At 51.0% G+C, this 26,405-nt stretch overlaps 13 protein-coding genes across 13 annotated transcripts, besides 1 other annotated feature; 4 read left to right on the forward strand and 9 right to left on the reverse strand.

Annotated features, from left to right (window-relative positions):
- Nucleotides 1-152: 152 nt before the first annotated feature.
- On the forward strand, nt 153-1,076 carry BDV17DRAFT_277316 (BTB/POZ domain-containing protein). Its single transcript, XM_073759425.1, has 2 exons — nt 153-449; nt 539-1,076. Exons 1-2 carry the CDS (start codon nt 194-196, stop codon nt 940-942), a joined length of 660 nt encoding a protein of 219 aa, XP_073610199.1. The 5' UTR covers nt 153-193; the 3' UTR covers nt 943-1,076.
- A 227-nt stretch (nt 1,077-1,303) lies between these two features.
- On the reverse strand, nt 1,304-3,013 carry BDV17DRAFT_296435 (F-box domain protein; the record flags this gene model as incomplete). The annotated part of the gene is made up of 2 exons (XM_073763294.1): nt 1,304-2,648; nt 2,697-3,013. 2 exons carry the CDS (start codon nt 3,011-3,013, stop codon nt 1,304-1,306), a joined length of 1,662 nt encoding a protein of 553 aa, XP_073610200.1.
- Nucleotides 3,014-3,426: 413 nt separating this feature from the next.
- On the forward strand, nt 3,427-4,772 carry BDV17DRAFT_245267 (GFA family protein). The gene is made up of 3 exons (XM_073756027.1): nt 3,427-4,142; nt 4,202-4,454; nt 4,504-4,772. The coding sequence occupies exons 1-3, from the start codon at nt 3,839-3,841 to the stop codon at nt 4,634-4,636; spliced, it is 690 nt and encodes a 229-aa protein (XP_073610201.1). The 5' UTR covers nt 3,427-3,838; the 3' UTR covers nt 4,637-4,772.
- Nucleotides 4,773-4,825: 53 nt separating this feature from the next.
- On the forward strand, nt 4,826-5,637 carry BDV17DRAFT_245272 (YjbQ family protein). The gene is made up of 3 exons (XM_073756028.1): nt 4,826-4,856; nt 5,041-5,328; nt 5,405-5,637. The coding sequence occupies exons 2-3, from the start codon at nt 5,053-5,055 to the stop codon at nt 5,561-5,563; spliced, it is 435 nt and encodes a 144-aa protein (XP_073610202.1). The 5' UTR covers nt 4,826-4,856; nt 5,041-5,052; the 3' UTR covers nt 5,564-5,637.
- A 269-nt stretch (nt 5,638-5,906) lies between these two features.
- On the reverse strand, nt 5,907-6,699 carry BDV17DRAFT_296438 (zinc-finger domain-containing protein; the record flags this gene model as incomplete). Its single annotated transcript, XM_073763295.1, has 3 exons — nt 5,907-6,041; nt 6,095-6,262; nt 6,346-6,699. 3 exons carry the CDS (start codon nt 6,697-6,699, stop codon nt 5,907-5,909), a joined length of 657 nt encoding a protein of 218 aa, XP_073610203.1.
- A 274-nt stretch (nt 6,700-6,973) lies between these two features.
- BDV17DRAFT_245293 (uncharacterized protein) lies at nt 6,974-7,869 on the forward strand. The gene is made up of 3 exons (XM_073756029.1): nt 6,974-7,069; nt 7,119-7,499; nt 7,546-7,869. The coding sequence occupies exons 1-3, from the start codon at nt 6,995-6,997 to the stop codon at nt 7,729-7,731; spliced, it is 642 nt and encodes a 213-aa protein (XP_073610204.1). The 5' UTR covers nt 6,974-6,994; the 3' UTR covers nt 7,732-7,869.
- Nucleotides 7,671-8,759, reverse strand: BDV17DRAFT_245304 (uncharacterized protein). Its single transcript, XM_073756030.1, has 2 exons — nt 8,344-8,759; nt 7,671-8,243 (listed from the first exon to the last, which is right to left on the reverse strand). Exons 1-2 carry the CDS (start codon nt 8,546-8,548, stop codon nt 7,813-7,815), a joined length of 636 nt encoding a protein of 211 aa, XP_073610205.1. The 5' UTR covers nt 8,549-8,759; the 3' UTR covers nt 7,671-7,812.
- BDV17DRAFT_245309 (putative dephospho-CoA kinase) lies at nt 8,684-9,978 on the reverse strand. Its single transcript, XM_073756031.1, has one exon. The coding sequence runs from the start codon at nt 9,811-9,813 to the stop codon at nt 8,971-8,973; it is 843 nt and encodes a 280-aa protein (XP_073610206.1). The 5' UTR covers nt 9,814-9,978; the 3' UTR covers nt 8,684-8,970.
- Nucleotides 9,979-10,368: 390 nt separating this feature from the next.
- On the reverse strand, nt 10,369-11,522 carry BDV17DRAFT_285477 (DUF3431 domain-containing protein; the record flags this gene model as incomplete). Its single annotated transcript, XM_073760718.1, has 3 exons — nt 10,369-10,586; nt 10,639-11,081; nt 11,140-11,522. 3 exons carry the CDS (start codon nt 11,520-11,522, stop codon nt 10,369-10,371), a joined length of 1,044 nt encoding a protein of 347 aa, XP_073610207.1.
- A 2,029-nt stretch (nt 11,523-13,551) lies between these two features.
- On the reverse strand, nt 13,552-14,916 carry BDV17DRAFT_245327 (Alpha/Beta hydrolase protein). The gene is made up of 4 exons (XM_073756032.1): nt 14,725-14,916; nt 14,511-14,676; nt 14,126-14,462; nt 13,552-14,077 (listed from the first exon to the last, which is right to left on the reverse strand). Exons 1-4 carry the CDS (start codon nt 14,804-14,806, stop codon nt 13,778-13,780), a joined length of 885 nt encoding a protein of 294 aa, XP_073610208.1. The 5' UTR covers nt 14,807-14,916; the 3' UTR covers nt 13,552-13,777.
- A 2,182-nt stretch (nt 14,917-17,098) lies between these two features.
- BDV17DRAFT_285479 (cytochrome P450) lies at nt 17,099-20,311 on the reverse strand (the record flags this gene model as incomplete). The annotated part of the gene is made up of 11 exons (XM_073760719.1): nt 17,099-17,251; nt 17,366-17,526; nt 17,567-17,802; nt 17,920-17,969; nt 18,011-18,064; nt 18,158-18,341; nt 18,398-18,546; nt 18,789-18,841; nt 18,915-18,985; nt 19,041-19,099; nt 20,285-20,311. The coding sequence occupies 11 exons, from the start codon at nt 20,309-20,311 to the stop codon at nt 17,099-17,101; spliced, it is 1,197 nt and encodes a 398-aa protein (XP_073610209.1).
- A 1,086-nt stretch (nt 20,312-21,397) lies between these two features.
- Nucleotides 21,398-21,556: a sequence feature (Protein overlapping with rRNA (BDV17DRAFT_277354, KAL4923373.1) was converted to a misc_feature.).
- Nucleotides 21,557-22,212: 656 nt separating this feature from the next.
- On the reverse strand, nt 22,213-23,704 carry BDV17DRAFT_285481 (uncharacterized protein; the record flags this gene model as incomplete). Its single annotated transcript, XM_073760720.1, has 8 exons — nt 22,213-22,312; nt 22,343-22,373; nt 22,408-22,489; nt 22,562-22,621; nt 22,672-22,975; nt 23,021-23,120; nt 23,407-23,507; nt 23,685-23,704. The coding sequence occupies 8 exons, from the start codon at nt 23,702-23,704 to the stop codon at nt 22,213-22,215; spliced, it is 798 nt and encodes a 265-aa protein (XP_073610210.1).
- A 270-nt stretch (nt 23,705-23,974) lies between these two features.
- On the reverse strand, nt 23,975-26,198 carry BDV17DRAFT_277355 (uncharacterized protein; the record flags this gene model as incomplete). The annotated part of the gene is made up of 3 exons (XM_073759426.1): nt 25,867-26,198; nt 25,606-25,817; nt 23,975-25,551 (listed from the first exon to the last, which is right to left on the reverse strand). Coding segments are annotated over exons 2-3 (1,039 nt in total), but the record flags the coding sequence as incomplete, so codon positions are not given.
- Between the last annotated feature and the right edge of the window lie 207 nt (nt 26,199-26,405).

The following is a 26,405-nucleotide window of genomic DNA, read 5'->3' on the forward strand; positions in this document are numbered from 1 at the left end:
CACCAGGAGCACCAGGATAAAATGGTATACATGAGCGGTTCCATAACCATGCGCAGGAGAGCACAGGGTTCGAGTCTTACACGGTGAGACCCCCCCCCCCCCCCTTCCTCTTCCCCGTACATTGTGTCCACTCCACTAATTCATCTTGTTTTCCAGTCTCATCCTCGACCCCCGCTTCTCCGACCTAACCGACATGACCGTCGCATGTCGCGAGGTGGGATTCCGCTGCCACAAGGCGATCGTCTGTGCCCAGTCGAAGGTCATCCGGGATTGTTGCCAGGAGGCATCTGTTCGAGAGCATACCTGCGTCGTAAAGGTCAAATGCCACCCGCTCGTTTTCCGATGCGCGCTCGAGTATCTTTATACATGCGATTATGAGTTCCATCTCAACTGGGACTTCCCGACGAGGTTTTTGGCTGAGGGGCAGACTGTGCCGGTTGATACTGTTGGTATGTATATATGTAGATGATGTAGATGATGTGCTCAGTTGGTCTAGATGTATGGAATGGATGGGTGAGGACTGACTGACCCCATTTAGACCGGCTAGATTGCTGCGAATTATCCCTCCACCTGCAAGTTCACGTCCTGGCAAACTGCCTCCGCATCCTAGCCCTGAAGTACTTCTCTGCATACAAGATCGTCTGCGTTTTACAGAGGGCCTCATTCCCAACTGTATTCCCGCGATTCGTGCGCGAGGTATACAAGACCATCCCCAAGGAAAATGGAATCGTGAAGAGGCTGCTCATCGACCACGCGGACAAGGTCATCTGTGGCCGTAGGAGCCGGAATCACTACGATGGGCGGTTCCCGAAGTACCTGTTCAATGAGGTCGAGGAGTTTGCGCGGGATTTTATGGCGGGGAGAACTCATTTGACAACGCCGCTTGATGATTATATGGGCCTCTCGGATGGGAGGATACCTACTAAGAGTTGGTACTGTTGATTTGGGTTGGGTTGTTGCGAATGGTTGGTTGTATACTTAGAAGTTTTGGCTGTTCTGGCGATTGCTCAGCGTGGCTTCTGGGTTAGTGTTTTGGAGACTAGTTATAATTATATTTAATCGACTGCATGAGATCTGATTTATTCTCTCTCGGTCACCCATTGTAAAGATTTAAACAAGAACCCCTTGCATTCATGTGGTATTCATACTCAATAACATGGGACAACTATATGCATCACATAGACATTCAGATCTCAGACCATCAAGTCCCAACCAGCGGCCGTAAGATAACCAAACCAAACCATACCAAACAAAAATCCATCCTAAACATAAAAGACAGATAAAATAAATAAGGGGAACCAAACTACCGCCACAAATCCCCCCGACTATCCCTCTTAAACCCCCCACTACTCTTCGGCCTCCCATTTCCACCATCATCAACCGGCACAGCCAAAAACCCGCCAAACCCATTCCCGACAAGCACAGATTTCCGCGCATCACCCCCCCAACTCCGACTCAGCCCCGCATCATGGAAACTCACGGGGCGCGTGACACTATTCCTTCTACCGCCCGTCGCCGGTCCGAGCGGTTCATACGGCGTAAAGTTCCACTCTAGCTCATCGAGCCCTTTACTATACACATTAAGCGGGCGGGCGAGTCCACCACCCATGAATTGCGGCCCTGATTCCCCGCCTCCGTAGAGGCGGGGAGGAGGGGCAATAAGTAACGCCTCGGGGAAATCTGCGTCACGGACGTAGAGATCGCTTAGGCGGGGGAGGGAATTCGACATGAGCGTTGAGATGAGGTACGTATAGTAGCCTGCGGCCTTGGGAAGGACATTATAGCTCCCTGGCTCGGAGGTGATTTCGTAGTGGAGGAGGTGCAGGGAGTTTGAAGCGAGCGGGGGAATTTTCTCAGGTGGGAAGGAGCGGGTTACTTCTTGGGTTATGAAGAGGCTTTCTAGCGCTGGGGCGCGGGAGAGGATGGTGTGGATTGTTGCGGGAGGGATGCCGGTGGAGGAGAGGGTTAGGGATTGCAGTTGTTTTTGGGTGTGTGGTGTTGATAGGAGGGATATTAGGCCGGTTGTTGTGATGTTTGGGGTGTTGCGGAGGGTGAGGCGGGAGATTGCGGGGAAGGGCGGGAGTTGGGTGGTGGGTGTTGTGAAGATTGAGTCGTCGAGATAGGGTGTGCTGTCGATTGTGAGATCGCGGAGGTAAGGGAAGGCAGAGAGGGAGTAGCGCAGGGTCGACGGTTCGATCTGGAGGTTGCTGAGTTCTAGGATCTCGAGGTTACTCCAGAGTCCGGAGCCCGGGAGCTGGGCGAAGGATCCCTCTGCGCCGGAGCGGTAGGCCATGCGGCGGAGATCCGGGCAGCGGGCCATGATTTCTTGCTTGAGGGTTAGGCAGGAAGGGTCGTCGCTGTAGATGCCTGTTGGGAGGTCGACGTAGCGGAGGTTGGGGAGGACGGAGATGGTGCGGGCGATTTGGGCCTTGTTGGCTTCGCGCGTCATGTAGGGCATGCGCAGGGAGAGGACTTGGTTTCCTAGGTCGCGCGAGAGACGGACGGTGCGCATCAAGAGGGAGAGGCGGACTTGCGGGGGGTCGATGGGGTCGGCATTGCGGTCGAAGCGGGAGCGGCGCTTTCGCTTGGCCGCGAGGACCTCTTCTAGTTCACAGTAGTGGACGGCGTCAATGCGGACGTGGGAGTATCTACCATGGTCAGTGGGTAAAGTAGTAGATGAAATTGGGTGAACGTACAGCAAAGAACGAGCAACGGGGTACCAGCGGCGGCAGACCACCGCGCAGTGCGCCAGATCGCGCATGTCACAGAGCATGCAGCCATCCTGAGTCATGGACTCCTCCGAAGTATCATAGGAACTGTCGACGGCATGCGGACACACAAAAGAGAAAATCCGAGCGAGAACGGGTGGAGGAAGCTTTTCGGTGAGGTCGCCCAGCCACGAGGGAACGGGGGGGATGTCGCTGTGCATGCGGAGGTGGTCATTGTAGTTAACGGCGTTCCCCGCACGGCTCTGGCTCTTGGAGCGCCCGCGAAGTCGGCTCAATAATCCCATGCTGGAGACGGCATATGCCGGAGTGCCGAAGTGTCAAGTCGATCAGGTTCGCAGTAGATAGACAGAAGGAGCGAAGACGAGACGAACCGTCAGAAATAAATGAGGACGGAGAGCAGGATGAGACTGAGGCGGGGTGCCAACTAAGCGAGTCGATCTGGAGCACCGCCTATCTTTATAATCCTTATACTCCGTTGCTCCCAATTGTTCCGGATGAAAGTGATGATCTCCAGCATTGATTTCCAGGGCTCCAGCCGCCCTTGACCGATTGTTGACGTCCTTTGTCGACCTTCAGGGGCTTCACAAACGGTCTCGCTGCAGCTGGGCCGAGGAAGGCTGCTGCAGCTGGGAACTCATCATTGGCCCCGATCTGCGCTCGCTGTATTTATAACCACGAATCATGGCCAGTATAAAGACGACAAGACAAAGAGGCGCCGTGAGGTGACGCCAAGAACAATGTTTAATGAGTGCTCCAACGAACCTGCAGCCGGCCGTTTCATCTGACGCTGCTCTTTATTTTTGGCTGTCGGATTATTGACAGAGGACAAGGCTGACTCCTGAGGCTGAAGCCATCAGGGTCCGCACGTGCTCACCACCATTGTATCAGGCATTGCAGTAGTCAATTGTCCGTCTTCAAACAAAGCATTGCCATTCGGTTTCTCCATCTAGAAATAATTAAGTTATCCTCATGCCTTCTGATGCATTCTAACAACAACCTATCACAAGATAGTGACATCATCCAACAGTCATCCAACACTATCGTATATACAGCGGCGAATTGACGACAATGGCCGTGCTTCAGCAAGATACCCTGACTGACAGCCCCTCATGCTATATCAACGCGTTCTGTCTAACTCTCCGAGGCTCCTGAATACCCTTCTTCCCGCTCGCTTCCCCCGAATCTATACAAAACACCTGAGTTACTCTGCACCTCTCTGCAAACCCTCCACAATGCCCGACAAAGACCCCGGCTTCCAGGATAGACCTCCTTATCAGATCCGCTCAGACGAGGAATTTGGCGCCGTCAAATGGCGCGCAAGTTGCGACTGCGGCCAAGTCTCGTATAAGATCAACCGCCAGATACCGCTGAATGCGAAGTACTGTCACTGCCGAGGATGTCAAGTAATGCATGGTGCGGACAATATCACCTTGACTTAACCAGCAATAATAGAGTCTAATCTTTGTTTGCAGGCGCCCCCTTTCAATGGTGCGGCATCTTCCATAAGTCGGACATCATGTTCAACAAGGGCACGGAGGGCCTATCATTCTACTCTTCCCAGAACAAGTCGAAGGAATATCACATGCCGACAAAGGTGGCATGTGCCTATTGTCGCAGTCCTATCATGGATGAGGGCCGGAATGTCTGCCTGATATTCCCGGAGTTGATTGACTACGGAGCGTCTGGGTCGGACCATCATACGTGGAGGGAGGCGTTTGAGCCGAAGTACATTCTCGACAATCACAGAAAATGGGTATCATACTAACGTATACAGATTGCATATCTTCTACGGTAGCCGCTGCATTGATATCCCGGACGGAAAGCCAAAATGGTCTGGGTTAGACGAGCAAAGCGATTTGCTTGATGATTATGGGAAGCCCAAGGATAAGGACAATTCGCGGATGTAATCCTGGATTAAATAGCGTTGCTTTAACGATGAAACAGTTGATATTTCGACATTGTATACGGAGCAGATATGTTTGGTAGACAAATGCATTGATCGTAGTTGGTTGAGCGTGCGCAAAATGACGTCGAGTAGATTTCCCCCACCACGCTTTTATTTACAGAGTACAACCTTTTTCTATTCCACAACCAACTCTCTCACGACCCTATCAGCAAGAGAAAATAGTGAGTCCTGCCTCTGACCTAGAACAATCCCTCTCCGTCTCATCTCCTTTCAATCGCCCCATATCCCCCAGCTACTACCATGCCACGACCAGTCTACCCCGCAACCACCTCACCCTCCATCAAGAAACAACAAAACTACCTCCAACTCACAAACCACCGAACTAACACCTCCAGTCCAACCCAGCCCATCACAAAAATGCCCTGGTCCCAAAAACAATTCACCCTCCCTGCCAAATCGCGCGGAAGCTACCTAATAACCGACGTGGTGACCTCCAGTGTCCCTGAAATCCGAGACTACAAAGTCGGCATGCTAAACCTCTTCATCCAACACACCTCCTGCGCACTGTCACTAAACGAGAACTGGGACGAGGATGTGCGCGAGGATATGAGTGACGCGCTGGACCGCATTGCGCCGGAGGATCGGAGGGGGGATCTTTATCGCCATTCTGCTGAGGGGGAGGATGATATGCCCGTATGCTTTCTTTTCCAACCTCCTACGTTGATTGAGGGATAAGATGGTATGGTTTGCTGATTTGGTTATGGTACAGGCACACATCAAGTCCGCGCTCATCGGGGCGTCCGTAAACATTCCCATTACGAATGGGCGGTTGGCGACGGGGACTTGGCAGGGGATTTGGTACCTGGAATTCCGGGCGGCGAGGCACTCGAGGAGGGTTGTTGCTACTATTCAGGGGGAGAAGGAGTGACTTGGTTTTGATACTGAGGCGGCGCATTGTCTTTCAAGTGTTTGTTGGATTTTGTGGATAGGGTCGTTGGTTGAAGGTTTCATCGGTCATGTTCTGGTTCTGGTGTAGTGAGCATCTATATAGTGAAATAGCTTGGGCATGGAGCGTATTAGTGAGACGATGGCCATGATCTCTCTGTCTCTGTCAAGACAATTGCTGTAAGCTGCTCAATAATTATAGTTATATCAAGCTTCATAGTCAAAGGTGCAGAAAGATAGTGTAACATCTCATTGATTGATACAACTGTACAAGCCCAGCCAGGCGAACATAAAAGAAAATGCACAACGCCAAAACAAAACATTCTTTACCGCTGCTCGTATCCGCCCTCGGATCCAGCCACACGCTGGGTCTCGTTCACCTCCGCAGCATCCCCGGTCGATTCGAGAGGGTAGCTGGAGGCGGGCAGAGACGCAAGGTACTCACGGTGGTGCTCGTGGGCCTATAGCAAGTTAATACTGACATCGAGTAATGTTAGGTGATGGAATGACGTACGAAAGGAAGTCCACAGTAACCGCAAGGAACAATCTCAGGCTTGTCGGTGTTGATGAAGATTCTGGGGTGACCAAGAGGACCCCCGCCTCCATCACAGCTGACGATGCGCTTGTTCGTCCAGCGGACAGGCTGTTTGTGAATGAGTTCGATAGCGGCCATGGGCGTGGGCTAGACACATGTTAGCCAATTCCAGCTTTGAACGTCTTCCACTGGCCTCCGCTCTAGCCGGAATCAGAAATCGAGTGACAAACCTGCAGTTCCATAATCGTCTGCTCAAATCGCGGTCCACTCATCGCATCCTCCCTCGACCTCTGGCTAGCAGCCCAGGTACCAGCCCGGTTAGGAGCCTGCAATGTGCGAACTCGCTCCGCAACATCCGGAGCCTCCTTCAACGCGGCATCCCACGATCCCATCGAGTCAACGGGCGTAGCATTGGTCTCGGAGACATTAGGCTTGGGCGTGCGCGGGTTCGGGTCATTGGGTTGCATGTAGTTTTCACCGGCGAGACGAGGGACGGTGGTCGAGTAGGCGGCGCGGGAGGCAACGCGCGGCGTCACGGTCGACGAGAGGGCCGCGATCCGGCTTCGGACTGTGGGGAGCAACATGTTTGCTGCAATTGAGTGTGAGGGGTGGGATGGCGGAGGTAGATGTCCAAGATAACGGGTGGTCGGACGGAGCTGGAAGGATGAGGTTTGGAATTGGAGGTCCACGGGCCAATTATTTGCGGGAGCTTTGATTCGACGACTGGAGGTGCCGATCGCTGGTGGTGGGCGGTGGCTTTCTGCCGTCGCTGCGATTTTTGTGCTTTACTTTTGTTCGGAGCTAGTTCTTTGCTTTCTACATTTACACTGTTTTTGAAATTCTCGTTGTGTGGAAGTCTGTACTTCTTGAAGATTCATTATGCCTCGACCGTCAGCATCAGGCGCCAAGCCTGAGAAAAACGCCGGCATGTCCTCGCGTCTACTCACCATGAAGGCATGCTATTCGAACTTCGCCAGTGTTTATTTGAGCTAACAGAATACAGTTCATGCAACGAGCTGCTGCCAGCGCCGCCTCAAAAGAAAACGCTCAACCTACATCAGCCAGCGAATCCAAAGAGTCGACACCCAAAAAGCGCAGAGTATCTGGAGTCGACGACAGTCCCACGACGCCCTCATCGGATTTAGAAGCTATTTCTGCTGCTCTCGCCCAGGAAGAGGAGAAGCGCAGATACGCAATCTCTAGACAAGCTGCCGAGGCCGGAGAGACGGAATGGGTCCTTGATTTTGGAGGCGCCGATGCCGTCGGTCAGTATGCGCAGCAGCCGCTCGTACTCGCAGACAGCTCGCTAGATGCGGACGACGATGATTTGGGGCTCGGAGGTCGGCAGGTGTACGGTAATTTCAAGAAAAAGAACAAGTCCAAGGTATGTATATGCATTTCAACCATAGTCTGATGCTAATAATGTCCAGCAACCAAGTGAAGGAGCCGAAAATGAGAGCAATGCGGATGCCGAAGCAGCGAACCAGAAACAGCGTAATAAGAAACCCAACCTGGACGAGATGACCTCAATTTCAAACTCTGGAAGGGGAGGGCTGTCTAGACCTGGAGGCTTTGGAAAAGAGAAGTCGCAAAAGAAACGAAAACACAACAAATAAGAATGAGCGGCATCCAGCACCTTTCAATGATCCAATTGGCCTTCTTGAGCCCTATCGGACATGGAAGTCGAAGTGGCACGACTACCATTGCGAGTCTCCGGGGAGCTCCCATTCTCGGGGCGGCTCAATGTCATGCATCCTTAAAACTTCGGATCTGGCGTCCCGCACGACAATGTCGCCCTTCCTCAATCGAACCTCCTCCATCATTATACCTGTCCCGCGAACTGGTGTCACATTCCCATCGCGTCTAAAAACGCGAATTTTTACCACGTCCGATGCGGGAGGATCGGGACTGGGGCTGGGACTTGACCTCCCAACTTCGATGCGGACTTCGTTTGATTTGTTGTCTGCATTCAGTGTCCGTCGAATTGTCCGTGATTCGCGCTGGGTCTCATGTGCGAAAGGGAATCTCCTTGTCGGGGTCTTCAATATACCCCAAGGCCGGCTAGAGCCTCTCTGGTCGTACACTGTTCTAGATCTCACATGTAATCCTTGCCTAGAGTGTGAGCTAACTACTCATCATCAGCCACGCCAGCCAAGTTTTCGGGTACATCATCCCACCTACCTCTGGCTCTTCTGGGATCGATGTAATAACAATGGGCGGTACTTTACCTGACCCGTATGTGCATGCCAGCCCTTGCGCTTGACCACATTCTTTCCGCGCATCTTCTCTCGCAGACTGCGGCCGAACCTGCATAGGAAGCGGAGCCCGCGAACTTGATGGCGAAACTTGCTGGAATCTGGAACGGACAAGGCGTGGCTGTTCGGTGTGCGGACCGTCAACCATGAGATATGACCTCGCGCATGGGCAGAACATCTTCGGTTTTCTTTGCTAGAGGTCGAGGGTGTAAGAAAGATATGATGAAGGTACCTTGCGGATTACGCCTCATTTCAAGCTCCGAGAGAGCTGAAAGAGCTGAGAAGCGCATTGTAAACAGAGCCAGCTCTTATTTGTGAGCTGAGCTCAGCTCCCGATCCGGAGAGTGGATCCCAGATAGGAAGGCATTATTGAACCCAATTCCACGTCTATCGATCCTCCAGATCAGCTCGTAGCTTAACGCCACTAATCACACTTGCATGATGATTCATGCATGTATACTTCGGAAGGGACTCGTGAAGATCACATCTAATTATATGTCCCGCGTAGATGGTCTATCACTTCATCTTCACCGACACATCACCAAGAAGCCGCAGCCATGATCCAGCTTGCGACAACCCGTCATCATGAATGTCAGGACTTCACAACTTCGCCTTATTTGTCCCCTCCTTCTTCTCCCACCTCCGCTTAATACCATAATTAACCGCCAAATTCCAAGCCGCAATCCCAACCCCCAAAGGCGGCGCCAAAAGCAACCACCAAGCCCACCACCGCGGACTACTCCCCTGAATCGTCGCAACAGCCTTGCGCACCTCCCGCTCAAGCGCCTCCTTGTCTCCATCATTCCAAACAATAACGCCGCGCCCGCTCTCCTTCCCGCGGAACTCCGCCTTCTCAACCTTCCCCTTCACATCGCCCTGACTACGCACCCGATTCTCCGCATCCTCAACACTAAGATGCGGATCGCGAGCCCGTAATCGCGCCATCTGCACAGCAGGATCACTGACTCCCACAACAACAACCGTCCCACAGATCAAATCCATCCCCGACTCAAACAAGAGCGGGACGTCAAGTACAACAGCCCAGAACCCATGTAGATAGTAATAAAGCAAACTCTTATACATCTCCCACCGCACAGCCGGGTGCACAATCTTATTGAGTATCATACGATCACGTTTCCGCTCCTCTGAGGTCCCGAAGACTCTCCGCCCCAAGGCGGGCCTGTTCAGCGGCCGCGGCCGCGGCGCCGGTGCAGGCTCGCCTCCATTAACATTAATAGTTGGTTCCGCCGGGAGAAGAAGGTCGGGCGTGCTTGGGCCAAAGTAGTTTACTATCGCGGCGTACCCTGGGGTTCCGGGTTCCACTACTTTGCGGGCGAGTTGGTCGGCGTCGATTATGGGGAGGGAGTAAGGTGGGGAGGCGAGGAGGGACGAGACGGTTGATTTGCCGGTGGCGATGGAGCCTGTTAGGCCGATTATGAGCATGGTTGGGTCGGGGTCTCGAGCGTTTTCGTATCGTATAGAGAGGAGGGGGGAAGGGATGGTGTATGATGAGCTGATGAGAGAAGTGTTGTTATTTGTGAGTCTGGAGTGGTAGAGTATGGGGGAGCTCCAGCTGTCAACCGGTGGGAGACTTCTCCGGGGCCGAGGTTCCGCCACTTTCAGCCCAGTTGACTTGCGCTTGCTCTTATGATCTTGGGCTGGTCACGCTATACTAATTTACTAGCTTTACTCGAGGACTAGTCAGAGAAAATTGTTGTTTGAATTGCGTTTTATCATTACAATTACATTCACTCAGGGATATCGTGCCGTTAAATGTGGTCTTTGTGTACAGCAGCCGCCAGCTCAATCCGCCTAACAACCGCGCAGAGCTCGCACGAAGTGGTAATGGCGGGTCTGTTACTGCCATTCTGCGGAGCATCTCCGTCTGGGCGCGGTGGTTTCTGGCTGGAGACCAGTTCTGTCCACTAGAGTGGAGAGGATTCTGGATGGTATTTCCAGTTTCAAGATATATTTGTTTCTGTTCGACTTAAGGTGGTATTATGATTTTGGATCTGGAAGCCCGCCGGCACTAGGATCTTGCTTTTGTCCATTCCAGCCAATAAATGGCCAGCCATTCGGGAGCGTCGAATACGGCGGGAGCATGTAGCGATCGATGCACGCGTCTTTGCTGGGACACGTTAAATCGCATAGCCCAAAGACCTTGCAGTAGCATTCTTCAGCCGAAGGACAGTGGATGGCGTCTTTTCCGAAAATCACTGCGTTTGTCAGCTATGCTGTTGTCAGAAACAGCCAGGGTGTGGAACATACTATGCCATGAATATTCCATGATCCGCCCGCTCAGATCATCCGTGAGATCCGTCTCAGAAAGCCACTTTCGGAACCGCACGTAATCGCTCTTTGGGCGCTCGCGGATCTTCCAGCTCGTGGCACCGAATTGCGCACAGCATGATACGCCCACCGCCTCGGGTACCTCGACCCCCGGGAAGAGCTCTATAAACCCGTTCTTGAAGTATTCACCGGCGTGGACTGCCGCTCGGTGCGTATCGCTAAGCGGGTGAATCTCGTCCGGGCACCCCAGGACCCAAACGCAGCGCAGGTTGACGTAGCCCTGTTTCTCCAGGTATGGAAGCTGGAAGTTGCGCAGCATCGGAACGCCATCGTAGTAAGGGTCGTCGTTATGCCATTGGTATCGCTGGGAATGGATGAAGAGGATTGAGTCGGGGAGGTTCTCGTAGTTATCAATGATGTACCTACGCGCATCCAAGTTAGCTCCACAATGCGACCTACAAAAGTAGACAGAGCGCTCACGTCAGGTAAACCATTGACTCGCGCCCTTTATTTTGTTTCACAGTCAATGGCGCCTTCTTGTCATCAACCACATAGATATTCTTATGCCAGTCCGGGAAAAACTTATGCAACCACGAGACATCGTCAGACTTCATACTGGCCACGACCATGCTTTTTCGGATGGGCGCTGACTCGTGCGCGGGGGTCGCCTGCCCTGAGTGCGGATCTCGATTCGGACCCCCGAGGGCTTCGGAATCATATATTGTGGGGTCGGTATGTTTGTGCGAGGAGGTATTCGAGAAGAAGAGGAGGTATAGAGCGAAGATGATGAAGATCGTAAGGAAGATGGCTTTCTCGCGATTGCGGCGGCGCGGACTGTTGACTCCGCCGAAAAAGAAGAACATGGCTGTCGCAGGCAATAAACCTGGATGAGCCTAGGTTTGCCAATTGCAAAAGCTCTCAGTATGCTGGGCTTGAATGTTTTCTGAGCACGGAGTACTTTCGAGGTTTTGAAGTAGCGTCAAGGCAAATCGACTGAGCAGCCGATCATGGCTGCATAGTCGACCGGCCGGAGATCTGCCTCGGAAGTAGATGTTGCAGGTCGACTATCTGGGTTTCCTTTGAACCTGGCAGGGTAACGAGCAAAGCGAGCGTGGGAGGGTGCGAAAGCTGTCAGTTGAGGATGGAGACAGCTGGCAGCCAAAGATGGTGGCTAGTGGTTTACCTTCCGGTACGGTTCCCACAGCACGCCAGCCACGGTGGACCCGATCGACAACCTCCGCTTCATTCATCTTCCACTCCTTCACTGCTTCAACTGTCTACTCTGTGTTTCTGGTCTACATACTAATCTCGATTCTCGAAGGGAAGAACAACCTATGAATTCCAAGAGCACTTGCTAATCATCAATGGCCCACTTCTAATTCTGGGAAGCCTCTGCCCCTTCTTCTGCACGATCCTCCATCAGGGCCGGTGCTTTGCAAACGACATTCTCCTCATTTTCATCCTGCTTGTTGCTCCAGATATAGACGACAAACGGATGCTGAATCATGAGCACGCGGTGTCTATCCAGTCTGCAATCGACCTCATCAGGGTCAAGCGCGTGATCCCATTCCGCCTCCAGGCTCTTGCTTGCATGATGAAAATGGGGCTCGAGGTCGCGAAGCGTCCGGAATTTTAAGGTCGGATTCTGCGACAGCATTGGAAAAAATGATGTCCAAATTTCCTCCGAGAGCCCAACCCAGATCGCGCCCCTCTTGGCAGGATATTCAGTGTGTTTCAGGAGACAATGGAAGGTCTCATCTGCTAGGATTTGCTTTGCCAACGAGCGGCATCTCGCGCGCCGACGAGCCTCCAATGTCTCTCCAAAGGCGACATCTTTGGCTTGGAATATTGGGTTGAAGAGCCGGGCTGTGATGTTCCTTCAAATGCGGGCATAAATGTGATTGACTATGATTGTTTCCTATGGTAAGCCTTTCCGAGCGCTGAGATCAAGGGATCATCTTACCTTCTTCAGACCGGGCCAAAAACCGCTCCAACACAACACCGTTGGGCGAGACATCCTCCTATAGGGATTCTTCACATTGATCTTCGGCTCTCTTCGGCATACCAAAACGGGTGCTGGAAGAACTTCTCCATCACCGTCTTCATCAAAAGGGTAGCGGCAAGCGTCTCCAGAATATGCTTCTGCTTGACAGGATTCAAGCATGAGACAATGCGATCAAAATCCCCTTGCACGCAGGACACGTCAAAGGTAGTAACCAGACGCTCCTTTTGCTTCTGCGGCAACTTTTTCCTCGGCGGAGTTCTCATAACCCAATTTGCCGCGAACTGCCTGGCATATCCAAATAGAAAGTTCTACTCCTTCGACCATTGACCAGGTGTCGCATGTGCCCAATCGGCAGCATACTCCATGTATCCTCTTCCATCAAGTAGGCGACGAAGTCGCTGATCGTTTCGTGCCATTCCTTCATGAATTTGACTTGTTTCCCGAGAGGCGCACTTTCGTCATGTTTGCTTCGAAGAACCATCAGAGGTAATGGGATCTTCCTCGGATCGTGTACGACTCTATCATCGAGAAAGACTCCCGGGGCTCGTTCGCGCTTCTTATCTGCTGATGCTGATGAACTATCTGTCTCTGATTTCGGTGTACTTTGCCGCTTGGTTTCAGGGACTTTCCCGGCCCGCTGGACAGCCTTGTCAGAGTACATAGGTGGACAGCCCGGAAACACTTGAATTTCAAACCTTCTTAACTCCGGTAGGCTTTGCGCTTTGGTTGCATGTTCCCATTTTCACGGAAATAACTTTGGTCAAGAGAATTATGGCTCGTGATTCCGACCTCGTTTACAAAAATGCCAGGTTTGAAAAGTAGCCTTGGGGGAGCCAGAAGTCGACATATTTACTACAGACGGAGCGAAGCCATCGGCTGGCTCTCTGTCTCGGTACTGGACGAAAACTCTCTCGAACAGGTTCGCCCGGTCCTTTGTCTAAAGGACAAAAATGAATCTCTATGCAGCTGCCGGTCTCTCGAGTTATTGATAGCCCTTTGTCCAAAGTTGGAGTCTTGCAAATGATTGTCGGGGTTATTTTCTATTCAAATCATCAAGGTATGTTTCACATTCAATCATTACATGTGATCTCATCAACGTCCGACATCCCCCGCCTACTGACAAGCAGTGATGTCGAAAAAGTAAAAGAGATGTGGTGAAACGAGCTGCAAAGCCTCGCCCGCATTGCCTTCTCTCGATCCAACACCCTCAATCACCTGGATATCAGCTGTGGTGGGCGTCACGTCGGTGTCGCTGGTGATCCAGTACTCGGGGCTGATGTGGCTGAACCCAAACGCCATGGGCGGGAGTCTGGGGACGATGTCGTTGGTGTGCGTGACGCGGTAGTTGGATCCCTGGTCTGTGATGTACTGCACTAGCGCTTCGTTGCCGACACGCGGGCAGCCATAGGGGTACTAGGCTTCGTCAGCAAACAGCTCCTCGAGTCTGAGGCAAAATCTTACGAGCTCAATGGCATAGCCGGCATTGCGCAGCTGCGCCGCACCGAGAGTCGCCAATGCTCCGCCGAAACTGTGACCTGTGAAGACAATGGTGTAGTCGGGGTAGGTCGCAAGGGCGGACTCAATGCCTGAGGCTATGCTGTCCGCAACGACCTCCCAAGCTTTCCAGAACCCTCCGTGGGCTTCACATCCGGTGCAGAGGTCATTAACTGCTTCCAGGCCGAAGTCGAGGTTTGCGACCCAGGTGTCGATGGTTCGGCTTCCGCGGAAGGACACAACGAGGAGCTGGTTGGTAGTGTCAACTGCGAGGAAACCAGCTACATCGCCGTACTCGTTCTCCCTGCATTTCGTTAGCTTGTTTTACGGCAGTGGTACCGGGTTGACACACTCATAGAACTCGGCCAGGGTGATCGCTTCGGCTGCTTCGACGGTAGGGCAGTTCCCTTCTGCGCATGTCAATTTGTCGCCGGTGGAGTCGATGTTGGGCGTGCAGTACGAGGCCGCAGCGTATTCCGCGTATAGGGCCAGCCTATTCAGCTCCTCCGTTGAAACATCTGTCAACGTTAGTCATGCACTGTTATACCACACGCTGGGAGACATACCACGACGAGCGAGCGGCGTAGGAGCGGCAACGCCCAGCCCAGCAAGGGCTACGGCAACCGCAGAATATCCAAAACGAACCATATCAACAAGACCCTTCTAAAGTATATACAAGAAAGCCGGGGAATAGCTGGAAAAGACCCGCACCGCTGCACAGACACAGTCACAGTCACACTGACAGGCACAGACAAATCAACCTCAGTGATCTTCAGGAACCGCGCTCCTCTTATACCCCTCTCTAGTCATGAGAACAGCAGACAAGAAACCACCAAGCACAGCATTCCTGGCGATCTAAGGAATGCCACGATCAACCCCACCGGAGTCGCCGGGTCCAAAAATAAACATCAGTACCTGCGAAGCGCCGTAGGACGCGCTCGATACAACCTCACCTCCAACTTAAGTGGCGCCAGCCAGATCACATCTACAAGTAAACGAACGAAGCACATCCATGCTTCTGCACCCATCACCCGCCGGCATCGACGATCCTCCCAGTTTCAGAACATTCCCCGTGGATGGTCATTGCGGTGTATCCCGTGAGCGCATGCTCGCGTGCTGGGCAAAGGCACTAACTATCATTGGCAGCCCTAGCATACTCCGAGCCCTCCAGTAGAGACTGTACTCCGAGGCACCAGCTGCACGCGGAGGCAGATCATTATACGTTCCTGTCGTAGCTCCATATCAGCTCGGATTAAGGAATCGAACTGGGCAATCTGCAAGGCTGCAACAACCACTAAGTAAGTAGTACTAACCATTCTCCGCGGTAGACGGAATACGAATCGACAAGTGACAGGGAATGAGTCGTGAAGAAAATCCAAACGAACCACTCAGATCGGCACGCCCAACCATGCTGCGCTGCCAGGATTACCCCAAGCGCCGACAAAGCAGTCTTGGCCCCTTCTCGTTCGGCAATTGATGGGGTATTTCCCCACTGTCTACATCCTGCACGTAACTGAAGTAACCCTGATGAGGGGCAGCCGCCAACTGGCGGAGAGAAAACGACAATGCTCCTACTATGCTCGGGATAATACTCAATTAGATGGAGTCCGTCGGGCGCTTTAGTGTTTGTTCCTGACGGGTTGTAAGTAGTCTCCATTTAACAACGACACATGCATGCATGCATGGCTCCATCACCGTTCACCTTGCATAACTTGAAGTTTAATCTGCAAGATGTGGAGTCATGCATACTACCCTCGAGCTCGAGTCCCAAGTCCCGCCTTCGCAGTGCAACAATCTGTATAGCAGAAAAGAAAATATCCTCCGGCGTCGCACAATCACCATCACCATCGCACCGCACCGTGCCCGGCCTTGTGTCTTGTGTCTTGCGGTTACGGCGGGATAAGCAATGACCTAGCACGAGCACGGGCATAAGCATAAGCCATCCGTTGGTTTGTTCTAAGAGACCTTCCATCCTTCCTTCGAGCACTGGCCAGGTGGTCCTCATCCACATTAGTACCGCTCAGCCTCCTTTTGTTGTCATCCCAGGACTTTGTGACTTCCACTGCTTTGTGCCGTCTATTATATAGACTATTGACTATCGGGTATCGTGTTTCAGCATCTGGCATTCACCACCGGCTATTTCTTGGGTAGGTATCATTGAACTAACTTACCTGAGTAACCTGAAAACCCCAGTGCGCTACAGCCTGCATGCCATAACTTATGATCCATGAATCCCTTTAACTTCTTGTTTCTTCATACAAGGCACGCCTGCATAAAACATACATACAGCACCAAGACTGGAGTCTCGTCCCGAGACGGAGACTTTAACTAATGCATACTACTCTTGATTGTATGGAGTAGAGTAGAGAGTAGGTAGACGCTACGGTGTACCCTAGCCAATGCAGTGGTCGACGGCGAACAGCTCGTGCGTTCGATCTGATGGGTTCCATTCGGCGTTTTTTTTTTTTTTTTTTTTTTTTTTTTTTTTTTTTTTTTTTTTTTTTTTTTTTTTTTTTTTTTTTTTTTTTTTCATTGCCCGAGCTACATCGCGGCGGCCGGTGAGGTTATTTTGGATGATCACTGACAAGGTATCTACATGAGAGACCATAGATGAGTACTGCCAGCTCCTCTAACAGTATGTCAGTAATACATTGTAGTAGAAATCTAATTGCGTGGTGAAGGAAAATAACAGCGAGACAAGTTTGCATTATACTAGTCCTGTCTAGAAGGGATGGTGATATTTGTGTTTTCCAAAGGTATGCAAGCGCTTGAAGCTACAGAGTAGTGAGTTCACCCCTGTTGCATGGTTCTACTTTCGTTCTTAGATACTTGACTATATAATCGCTCCATGAGGTCTTTTGTTGCGGACCTGTTCAACGATACTTGTTGAAAGTCGTAGGCTACATATACAATATACTTTGCTGCAGGATAGCCCGGTGGCTATAATCCATCAACGGTGTGAACATTGACATCGATAGCAACTGGCTTATGCAGCCAATACGATGTCATATTCATCTCCTCGTCACGGGCAATTTCAAATGTGTATAACTTTAACAGTTCGGGGATAGCCTTGTAAATCTCGCACATCGATATCTAGACATGGATTTATCGGTCAGCATCAGCATCAGTATCTTGGTTACCATCGTATTTCATGCACACCATTCCTAGGGAATAACTATATAAATTATATGGACGGGAGGAACTCACATTTTCCCCAAGACATGTCCTCGACCCCATCCCAAACTGCATGATAAACCGATCCATTCTACTCGCCTCAGCCTCCGATTCTATCCACCGCTCCGGCCGAAACACATCCGCGTCTTCCCCGAAAACGCTCTTGTCGAAATGGATAACACCAGGGTTGACGCCTATCCGCGTATTCTCGGATTAAGTAGCCCCCGATCATACACCCGCAGAGCGGTGAATGGCGGGGGATAATTGCGTGCATGCGGATTCCTTCATTGATACAGGCAGTCAGATACGGAAGCTTCACGGCCTCGTTGTAGGCGGTGTGTGCACTGAGTTGGTTGGATTGCACGGCGGCGTCGATTTCAGCCGTGAGTTTGGTGTAGACGGAGGGAGTGCGGAGGATATGATAGAGGATGCCAGAGAGCGTGAGGGCTGTTGTTTCGCTTCCAGCAAAGCTATCCGTTTATTCAAGTACTGGTCAGCCTGCAAATTCTATGCGTAAATTGTATGGGAAGTTAAGTTGGGGCAACTGGGGAGGAACGGAAGAGAAAGGAAGGGGAAGATGGTCCTACAATCCGCCAAATGACTCCATCTTAATATTATCAAGCACGAAATCAAGTTCCTTGCCTCTTTGAGGGAGATTTCGAGTAACTTTCCTAGAACGTCCTGCCGTTGGGGCTTAGGATTGGAATCGGACTCGGATGAACCCTTTTGGCTCTGGCTCTGACTTTATAGGGCAACAACGCGGTCCTTGAGCATTGCATCTGTTGCGTCAGTAAGGCCTGCCGGAGCCTTTAAGGCTCCTCGGACTTTAGGGAACAGAATTCCCGTGAGCATAAATAAACCTCGGACATAGGTGGGCATGTTACCAGCCAGGAACTGGACAGAGACCAAGTCATCTGTTGCGTCGATGTACCCTAGGTGATCACCTCCGGCTTGAAGAAAGCCGAACATTTTGCCAAAGTAGAGCTCGCCGATCACGTCGTACGCATACCTGATTCGCGTATTAGCGGGAAACAAACCAGGTAATGAGACTGTATAGCTGGCTACATGCGAGTCCATATCCATAGATCGAAAGACTCCCCGCGGTCTGCCATCTCGCCTAGCTTCTCAAGCCAGACTTCAATGCACCTATCAATATACTTTTCCGATTGGAGAATGCTTGTCATCGTATAGACGTGACTAACAATCCGGCGACGCTTCGCGTGTAGTTATCCGCCCTCTGATATGAAATGGTCTGGAAATCGCGCTGCTTTTACTCAGTAGCTGCTCTGGATAACAATCGGACTATGACCTTGACGTACCCCATGGTGGTTTGGATGCCCGATAAAAGTAGGTCTAGCTTGATGGTCAATACGAATGTACGAGCGAAGGATCCGGGTGCCCTGAGTGAGGGTGATACCTTTGCAGTGACGGATTTGAAACCGTAGAACTTTTAGACTGCGTCCGGGTCACTAGTGACTAGCTCGTTGGGAACGATGCTAACCACAGGCCCTATGTACTTCATAAGCATGGGGCACTAAAGCAGGTCTGAAGAGAGGACGTGATTTGAAGAGATAATCCCTACCATACTTTGCATGTAGCTTCCTCTGTGTCTTCTCAGCATCCCCGGGGAGCACATGAAGGACCATCCAGGCTCTCGTGATAGATGCCCAGAAAGGGCCATGGAATTTGGCGGAGAGGGTGGAATGACCGTGTGTAGATAATCCAGAAGACCCAGTACGTGATTACTTCGACGAGGGCGCCCTGGTCCTATTTGGGAGCGTTAATTCCATTTTTTGCTCGAGATAAAGCTGCGTGTAGTGTGACCAGGAAAGGAAACAGTCAAAGGCTGCGGCACAATCACTGATTCATGATCGTTGATCATTGATCATGCCAGGTCACGGTCGAGCCCGGGCTGGTCGAGAACAGCTCGCAGGGCGAATCAGCGAGCTTTGATTGCAATTAGCCGATGCGATGGCAATTTCCTTTCGAAATGAACCGTCTTGGAACGGCCCAAGACGGATCCTGTTGGCGCCGCGCTAAAGAGCGATCCTGGTCAGTTCGCGATCTGCTCTCCAACCAGTTCCCACAGAGGCTCCAGGAAGCAGAGATCAGCGCGATGAATTAGCAGAGGGCTCGATACTAGGAGCATCTGGGAAACGACATGGGTGCGATGCCTCAAAAGCTGGTGGCCCCATCCCCAGACTGGGGCTGAACCATGCTCTGGGTTCACAATGATATGGGCTTGCAAGTCGAGTCTCTGGGCGGTTGCTCTTCTCATAACTGGAGCAGCTTCACAGCGACTGGCTGCATGTGCGGTAGGTTGCCTTCAGCGTCTTCACCCCAGTCTGAAGGTGATATGGGCTAACACAACACTATCCAGGTAGCATGCATGCAAACAGACCTTGGGAGCTCTTCTTGCCTCCCAGTTGATACCGATTGTATCTGCGCGGATACAGCGCTCCAGCAGAGTATCAGCGACCGCGTTGTGATGAAATGCACACTCAAAGAAACATTGAGTATGTCGTCCCTCTGCGCCTCTAGCAGAGCACCGCTGCGGAGCTCACCTGTACAGAGTATTGCTGACTCGCGTAGCCTCCCAGAATGTGTCGAATACCATGTGTGGAATTGAGCCTCGCGGCATTTCTCACACCACGCCAACCGACACCAGTGTGTTTATGAGTCTCGCGAATAACATTTACCTTCGTGCGATGCTCCGAGTCGCGGCATCACTTTGGGTCCGAGGATACTCTTGCCTTCTTAGCCCTGGTATGTATGCCTCTTGAGAGTTCCGCTTCGATGAATGAACAGTTAAAAGACGGACAGACTTTCGCGATCCCAATGGGAGCCCTGGAGTATCCAAGTATGTTGGGTATCTTCTCTCTTCTTTCTCAACCACAATGCAATGCTAATCTCACCAGTGGCGAAGGATGGCTATGGAAAGGACATATGGACTCTCTCCTTTGACAGCATAACGCACATTGCAATGGTATGCCAGCCAGCAAGTCTTACATCCAGCAGCATACAAAGGCTAACTATAAGGCAATTCACCTTTCACCTGGCTCCTACAACTGCTCTACATCCCTTCCCCCGCCGCAACCGAAATGGCCTACCTATGTCTGTATCTTCGTATCTTCCCAAGTGCAGGCATCCGACGGGTCAACCTGGGTGCTGATCGCCATCAACATCTTGTACTTCGTGACCTATCTTTTTGCAACGGCGTTCACGCCTCCCAGTCTCGTATATCTGGACAAGATGGCTCGGGGAAACAGAAGGGTTCTGCCTTACTTTCAACGCCTTCGGCATCGCAAATGCAACAACCATCACGACGCTCGATCTGGCAGTCATTGGACTTCCGCTGCACAAGACAACCGGCCTTTCCGTGAACTTGTGGAAGAAGATCCTGCTCTTTTCTATGTTCGGGCTTGGATCCTTGTACGTTTTCTCCTCTCTCGCTTCGACGCCCTCTCGTTCGCCTTCTAAGCTGAATGAATCAACTGACCGCTCTCTTGCTTTTGCCCATACATAGTGTAACAGTCACCAGTATCAGTGATAACCTATGCTACAACCACAAACGCCACATGTATGTACATCCCCATCCACACTTCCCCATCTCTTTCTCATTTTCCGCGCACAGCCTGATGAGAAAACCTACCTGCAATTTCCACCGATACTAACCAACCAACTAAACCCGTCCCGCAGATGACACGGTCTCCACCTCATAATGGTCAATAATAGAGTGCTTTACCGGGATAGTCCGCATCTGCCCCGGCACCGCGCGCACGGAAGAGGAAGACGGCCATCAGTACCGGGGCGCTACGCCGGGTTCCCCATCAGCGTCTAAGAAAAAGAAGATGCCGATAGAGCTCTCGATTTTGAAGGCGACTGAGACGACGGTCCGGCGCGAGCAGACAGAAATGGACGCGGACTCGGAGACGGAAACGGAGTCATTGGCCCGAGTTCGCAGGCAGCCGAGTACCGGGACATAGCGAGCGAGATTGGGGATGAGGATGATGGATTCTTTACGTTCTCTGTAAACTATAAAAGCACATGTTCTAGCAAACGCCTTCAGGGTAGCCTGGCAGAGATATCACTAGCTGCTGGATTCAGAAGATATAAGAAGGGAAAAGAAATGAGGCAAGGAAGGAAAAGGTACAGATAGTAAAAAATCAACAGAAAAAAGAAAAAACATACAACAGCTGGGATTCGCATGTGGTCACCCACCATACTACTAACCAGCCGGCGTGTGGCTTAAGTACGGCTGAGCGGACGGGAAGCCCTGTTTTCCACACCCTGTGGTCGTATGTGCTTTTCATAAGTTGAAAATATCCCTATAACCGCCTTTCACCTTTGCGGTCACGCGACTTGGCTGAGATTAGGGTGAGTGCGCAATAAACAGTGTGAGCTTCTCACCTCTGGCTTGCCTGTCTCACTTGCCACGGGCGACCTACTTATCTTACTGACCACAAACCTTATTACCTGCTCGCTTATAGTATTTGATCGGAGATTGGCTACACCCTCTATCCCTTGAGGCGTCTTGTATCAGTCATGCAGATATAATGCTCAGAATAATTTGAATAAGAATATTAGGGAGCTCACCAGTCACGCCCTCCGGGACATTGAAACAGGGGCAAGAAATAAGCCATTTCTTATCTAGCCAGCACATCAGAATTCGCAGAGCGGCGGCGTTTTCTAAAGAAAAAAAAATTAAATTGCCCACTACCGCAAGCTCGGCGAGAGCTTAGTGACAAGTGGCTAAAGAGGCTTTAATTCATTAACAGCTCAAGCGGAAGGCTCTTCTGGGGTGACTTGGATGCAAAATATTTGACTTGACACTTTGATCTCCGAATAAAACAAATAAAGTGAGTGGAAGGATGGTAAAATTACGTCCCACTGACAATTATAAACCTACCAATAACTACCACCAGGCCAATCTTGGACGGAGAAGTAGCTAGACTTGTCAAATTCAATTTCGTCTTTGCCCTGAAGTCATCCTAAAGTAATGCCGGGTACACCAGACTAAACGGAGCAAAGCACGACGAACCTGCAAGCCCGAGCAAGTAATCGAGAATCGGCACCGTCTCGGCAATTTATGAACCCCAGCACGCCTAGAATTAGGTTCAAGCTGAGCCACGTCCCCGAGTGTACATATGTATCTCGCTACAGATGCGGTGAACCGCGTAGGACACGCATGAAAATCAGCTTGGCTGCCACATGTTAGTATATGCCCACGCCCACCACTAGCCCAGGCAAAGCGATACTGTATGAGTTCTTCTTGAAGAGCGGACCGCGCTTCCAAAGGCAGGGGTGGTGAGCCAGGTACCGCACTAGCGGTAGACAACAAGAGAGAATGTAATATATAGGATTCTAGTCAGCATACCTGCAATAATTGCGGCTTTTCTATAGTCTTGCGGCCGGTTCATCTCGGAGACGACGGGGAGGTACATTGACGAGACGCTCGCGAAGACAAAGAGATCCGTGCTGGCGACCGTTCCGGCTGTGAAGGTTGGGTATGCGAGAAGGTTCCAGCCGAGGTGAAAGTCACCAGTGCTTGGTGCGCCAGGCGGCCTGTCCTGCTGTGTGACTAAAATAACAAAGATAAAATTTATAATCAAGAATGTAGTGAATCCAACCCAGCTGAGCCAGCTGAGGCGCGCGAATGTTCAGATCAAGGAGAAAACCGTGATAAACATCGTGCCAACAAAGCTAAATATGACAGTGCAGGCACCGTGGTTGGAGAGTGCATTGAATACTGTAGAGATGGAGACTATGCCGGCTGCAGTGACAATAGCTTAGGCAATGAAGATCTGTATGCTGACAAGCTCTCTTGCAAAGCAGCCTACAACGATCCCAATCATTTCGGATAGTGCTGATAAGGAGTTAGGTAGCAGTAACACAAAATTAGATCCTAGCTCCAATGAGTAGGTACTTACTATACTATTCAGGGTAATGATGGTAGAAATCACCTAGAATAACTGCCGTGTCTTATTCTATCTACTTAGTATGTGCATCAGGATACACCACAAGAAGGTTGACTTATATAGTCAAAGCTGTCCAGCCCATGATCAATAGTGAACCACCCAATGCCCCCAGAGTCGCCAAAGAAGCAGGAACATCCAATATGCTCATGGCAAACTGGATCTTGAGGAAGATAACCGTAGCGCGCTGCCAGCTAACGCTTTAAATGTGGGGCCATCAGGCGAAGCCCTAAAGACCCCAATTTCCAGGCGTTCGACAATGCCCTAGTGGATATCTGGCTATGCTGATTCTCAGGCCGACAGTCAACATAGGACACAATACGACTGCCTTGGGCCAGGAGTAAATTTAGAAGAATATAGCAACCTCTTGTCCAGACCAGTCACGCTCACCAATCATTTAATTCAGCAATTTTGCCACAGCAGAGAACAGTGGGTTGCGGGTATTTAAACTCGGAATAATTAAAGTCATCATCTCACGATAAGACTGTGTTGGGGTCCCTGCTTTAGTAACATATTTTGCAACATAGTTGTGTACTGCAAGGCTGCCAGTGCAAGGGATGATATCACTATTAACTAGTCATGCCATAGAGACCAAATAATTGTAACAATTGAGCCGGGAGTCACTCCGTATAGGATAGAGACGATAATAACTGGCACCGTGGGGGGGGGGGGGTTTCCGCAGAGATGGGTTTTCATTGTAAGTAATAGGATAATAAAAGCGACAGATAACTAATTCAGTCTGCTTGACTTTCTTTAAACAATATGTCTCCGTGCAGTGATGTTTTTGGACCTGATTCAGAATGACAGAGAGATGGGCAACAGTATTTGTCTGATCCTCAGGGGTAGGGATATTGCAGAGCGTTCTTCAGCCATCACAAGCTGATGGTCGGGCTCCGGATTGAGAGCAGTAATATGGATGCCCCAAAATTTAGCAAATATCTCATGTCACTCAGGAGATGCCTGATCGACTTCAGGGGAGGGCACATCCAAATCCTTAACCTAGTATAGACTATGGGAATGTGTAGAGCCGCGGCCCTACTATCCAAAGCGGCACCACTCAATACCTGTGTTGAATCTTGGCTTCAAGACCGTGTTCCAGAAATGCTTGAATTGTGCCCAAAAGTAATATGCCACGATATGGGGGTTTATCTCGAAGGTTTTCCCGAGCAATGTGGATACGTTGCGATGGAGAACCATCCTGCCACACATAAAAATGAGGTATATGCCGCACGAGGTCGTATTAATGAAGATCTGCAGCAGAGAGGGTTGGGAAGATGTTGGGGGCATCCAGATTCAGCACATAAGCTTCAATTTGTTAATGTTTCACATTACCAAATGAGACAAGGTGAGAAAACAAAACAATAGGAAAAAGAACAATGGGATAGGTTATCAACTCAGTAGCTTAATGATGTCTGTGGATTGTAGCAACAGCGCAAAACGGTCGATCGCATCATTTCCTGTAGCACTGGGTCCTAAAACCCATCCAGTACTGTCATGGACATCGGTATGAGGGCCTGCACCCAGGGCCGAAGCCTCAGCTGGATTACAAACGTGATGTGTGTCCAGGGCAATCTCAACATCCTGGGTAATCTGGTCGTTCTGGACGCCTTGGGTGATCCCGTGATTGTCTGGGTCAGTGGCGAGCTTCTTCTGATCATTAGGTTCGGACTCGTCATCGCTCATCTGTCTCTTGCGGGTTGGGGGCAAAAGATGGTATAGTTTGACAAGTTTTCTATCAATGAGATTCTTGTCATCGAAATATAAACGGCGCAGCGTGGTTAATTCGTCGATCGTGGTGCGGTCAAGTGCATAACAGCGGGCGCTTCCTAGTATGGCGATCCCTCGTCGAATTGCAGCCAATGGGTGTCCGTGCCATGGCTTGGGAGTAGTAAGAAATTGGAGAGACTCGACGGACATGTACACGCCATGGAGGAAATTTTTCAAGTAGTAACCACGATACAGTCCACCAGTCGCGTCCTGTGACACTACCTCTTTCGAGGCAAGGTGATCACGGTACTTCTCGATGGTTGGGACGATTCGGCCAGATGTTTGATCATTTTGGGCACGGCGGAACTGATCATCAATTTCGTATCTGATGAAGAAGTTTAAATCCGTCGGGAGGAACACCCAGCAGGGGTCAGAGGGGCGGTCGAAAGAAGCATGGCAGGAAGAACAAAGCGGAATGCAATTGACCGCTGATCTGAACGAAAACGGCAACAGACCAGCTTGTATCCAATAAAGGGCCTTGAGGCTGGTTAGCGAACGTAGGAAATGTATGAGGATATAGTGTATACATACTTGACCATCTCTCTGGGCAACAACATGGGCGAAATCAGGGTCGCTGTTCAAACAACTCCAACAATTCGCACCCGACAAGCGGACAACCTCGAGCTTTACGGTGTCACTGAACGTGTTCGAAGTGTCTGTTCGAGGTTGGGAATCTTCAGAGCGACGAGAAGAGCGGGAGGTGGGAACAGGTGGAGGCATTAGAGCCCGGTCATTCGAGTTACCTTTCATCATTAGCTGGTGGTCCTGGATGGAATTTGGGAGCGATATCACCTCTGTTATCGACAGCTACCCAAGTAGCTTGATGACATTCACATGAGGAAGCAGCTACTGAGGTCAAATGCGACTGCCTTGCAATCCGAACAGTCAGGAGTATAGATAATGGTTATGACGTAGATCATATCCACGTAAGTTGGCCAGAAGAAAATTCACCGCCTCACATCTCACGTGACATAACACGTCGGAGCATACTGCCCTTCGGTACCGCCTGCCCTAGGGGCTAAGAGCATCCAGCTTTGAATTGGCGACGAACCCCGGTCTCCGGCTGTCCGCGCTAGGACGGAAGTGGCTACAGGTCAGCCGGGGTCTAAATTGCTCGCTCGAGCTGAAGTTGCTTATGCAATGGCCTTGGTGGTTATATAACATATGTCGGCCTTTGGTGACCGCTAAGAATCCACTTCAACGCCGAACTTATTATTAGTCAGCGTCCGCTCGGTCATATAACGTAATTCCCGGGTGACCCGTACTTCCCGGGTCATCCGTGCACACGCCTTAAAACTAGATGCTTGATCAACTTTAAAGTAATATACCAC

The sequence above is a fragment of the Aspergillus undulatus genome (genome assembly GCF_047715775.1).
Source record: "Aspergillus undulatus strain CBS 261.88 unplaced genomic scaffold BDV17scaffold_93, whole genome shotgun sequence".
Classification (NCBI taxonomy): Eukaryota; Fungi; Ascomycota; class Eurotiomycetes; order Eurotiales; family Aspergillaceae; genus Aspergillus; species Aspergillus undulatus.

Bases quoted from the DNA above. Each gene is read 5' to 3' on its own strand.
- BDV17DRAFT_277316 (XM_073759425.1), top strand. From the start codon at position 194: ATGACCGTCGCATGTCGCGAGGTGGGATTCCGCTGCCACAAGGCGATC. The intron at 450-538 runs GTATGTATATAT...GACCCCATTTAG, and splicing joins TGTGCCGGTTGATACTGTTG to ACCGGCTAGATTGCTGCGAA.
- BDV17DRAFT_245267 (XM_073756027.1), top strand. From the start codon at position 3,839: ATGCTATATCAACGCGTTCTGTCTAACTCTCCGAGGCTCCTGAATACC. The intron at 4,143-4,201 runs GTGCGGACAATA...CTTTGTTTGCAG, and splicing joins AGGATGTCAAGTAATGCATG to GCGCCCCCTTTCAATGGTGC. The intron at 4,455-4,503 runs GTACATTCTCGA...TAACGTATACAG, and splicing joins AGGGAGGCGTTTGAGCCGAA to ATTGCATATCTTCTACGGTA.
- BDV17DRAFT_245272 (XM_073756028.1), top strand. From the start codon at position 5,053: ATGCCCTGGTCCCAAAAACAATTCACCCTCCCTGCCAAATCGCGCGGA. The intron at 5,329-5,404 runs GTATGCTTTCTT...GTTATGGTACAG, and splicing joins AGGGGGAGGATGATATGCCC to GCACACATCAAGTCCGCGCT.
- BDV17DRAFT_245293 (XM_073756029.1), top strand. From the start codon at position 6,995: ATGCCTCGACCGTCAGCATCAGGCGCCAAGCCTGAGAAAAACGCCGGC. The intron at 7,070-7,118 runs GCATGCTATTCG...AACAGAATACAG, and splicing joins CGCGTCTACTCACCATGAAG to TTCATGCAACGAGCTGCTGC. The intron at 7,500-7,545 runs GTATGTATATGC...AATAATGTCCAG, and splicing joins AGAAAAAGAACAAGTCCAAG to CAACCAAGTGAAGGAGCCGA.
- BDV17DRAFT_245304 (XM_073756030.1), bottom strand. From the start codon at position 8,548: ATGTTCTGCCCATGCGCGAGGTCATATCTCATGGTTGACGGTCCGCAC. The intron at 8,244-8,343 runs GTAAAGTACCGC...GATGATGAGTAG, and splicing joins GGCATGCACATACGGGTCAG to TTAGCTCACACTCTAGGCAA.
- BDV17DRAFT_245309 (XM_073756031.1), bottom strand. From the start codon at position 9,813: ATGCTCATAATCGGCCTAACAGGCTCCATCGCCACCGGCAAATCAACC.
- BDV17DRAFT_245327 (XM_073756032.1), bottom strand. From the start codon at position 14,806: ATGGTTCGTTTTGGATATTCTGCGGTTGCCGTAGCCCTTGCTGGGCTG. The intron at 14,677-14,724 runs GTATGTCTCCCA...TAACGTTGACAG, and splicing joins TACGCCGCTCGCTCGTCGTG to ATGTTTCAACGGAGGAGCTG. The intron at 14,463-14,510 runs GTGTGTCAACCC...AACGAAATGCAG, and splicing joins ACCCTGGCCGAGTTCTATGA to GGAGAACGAGTACGGCGATG.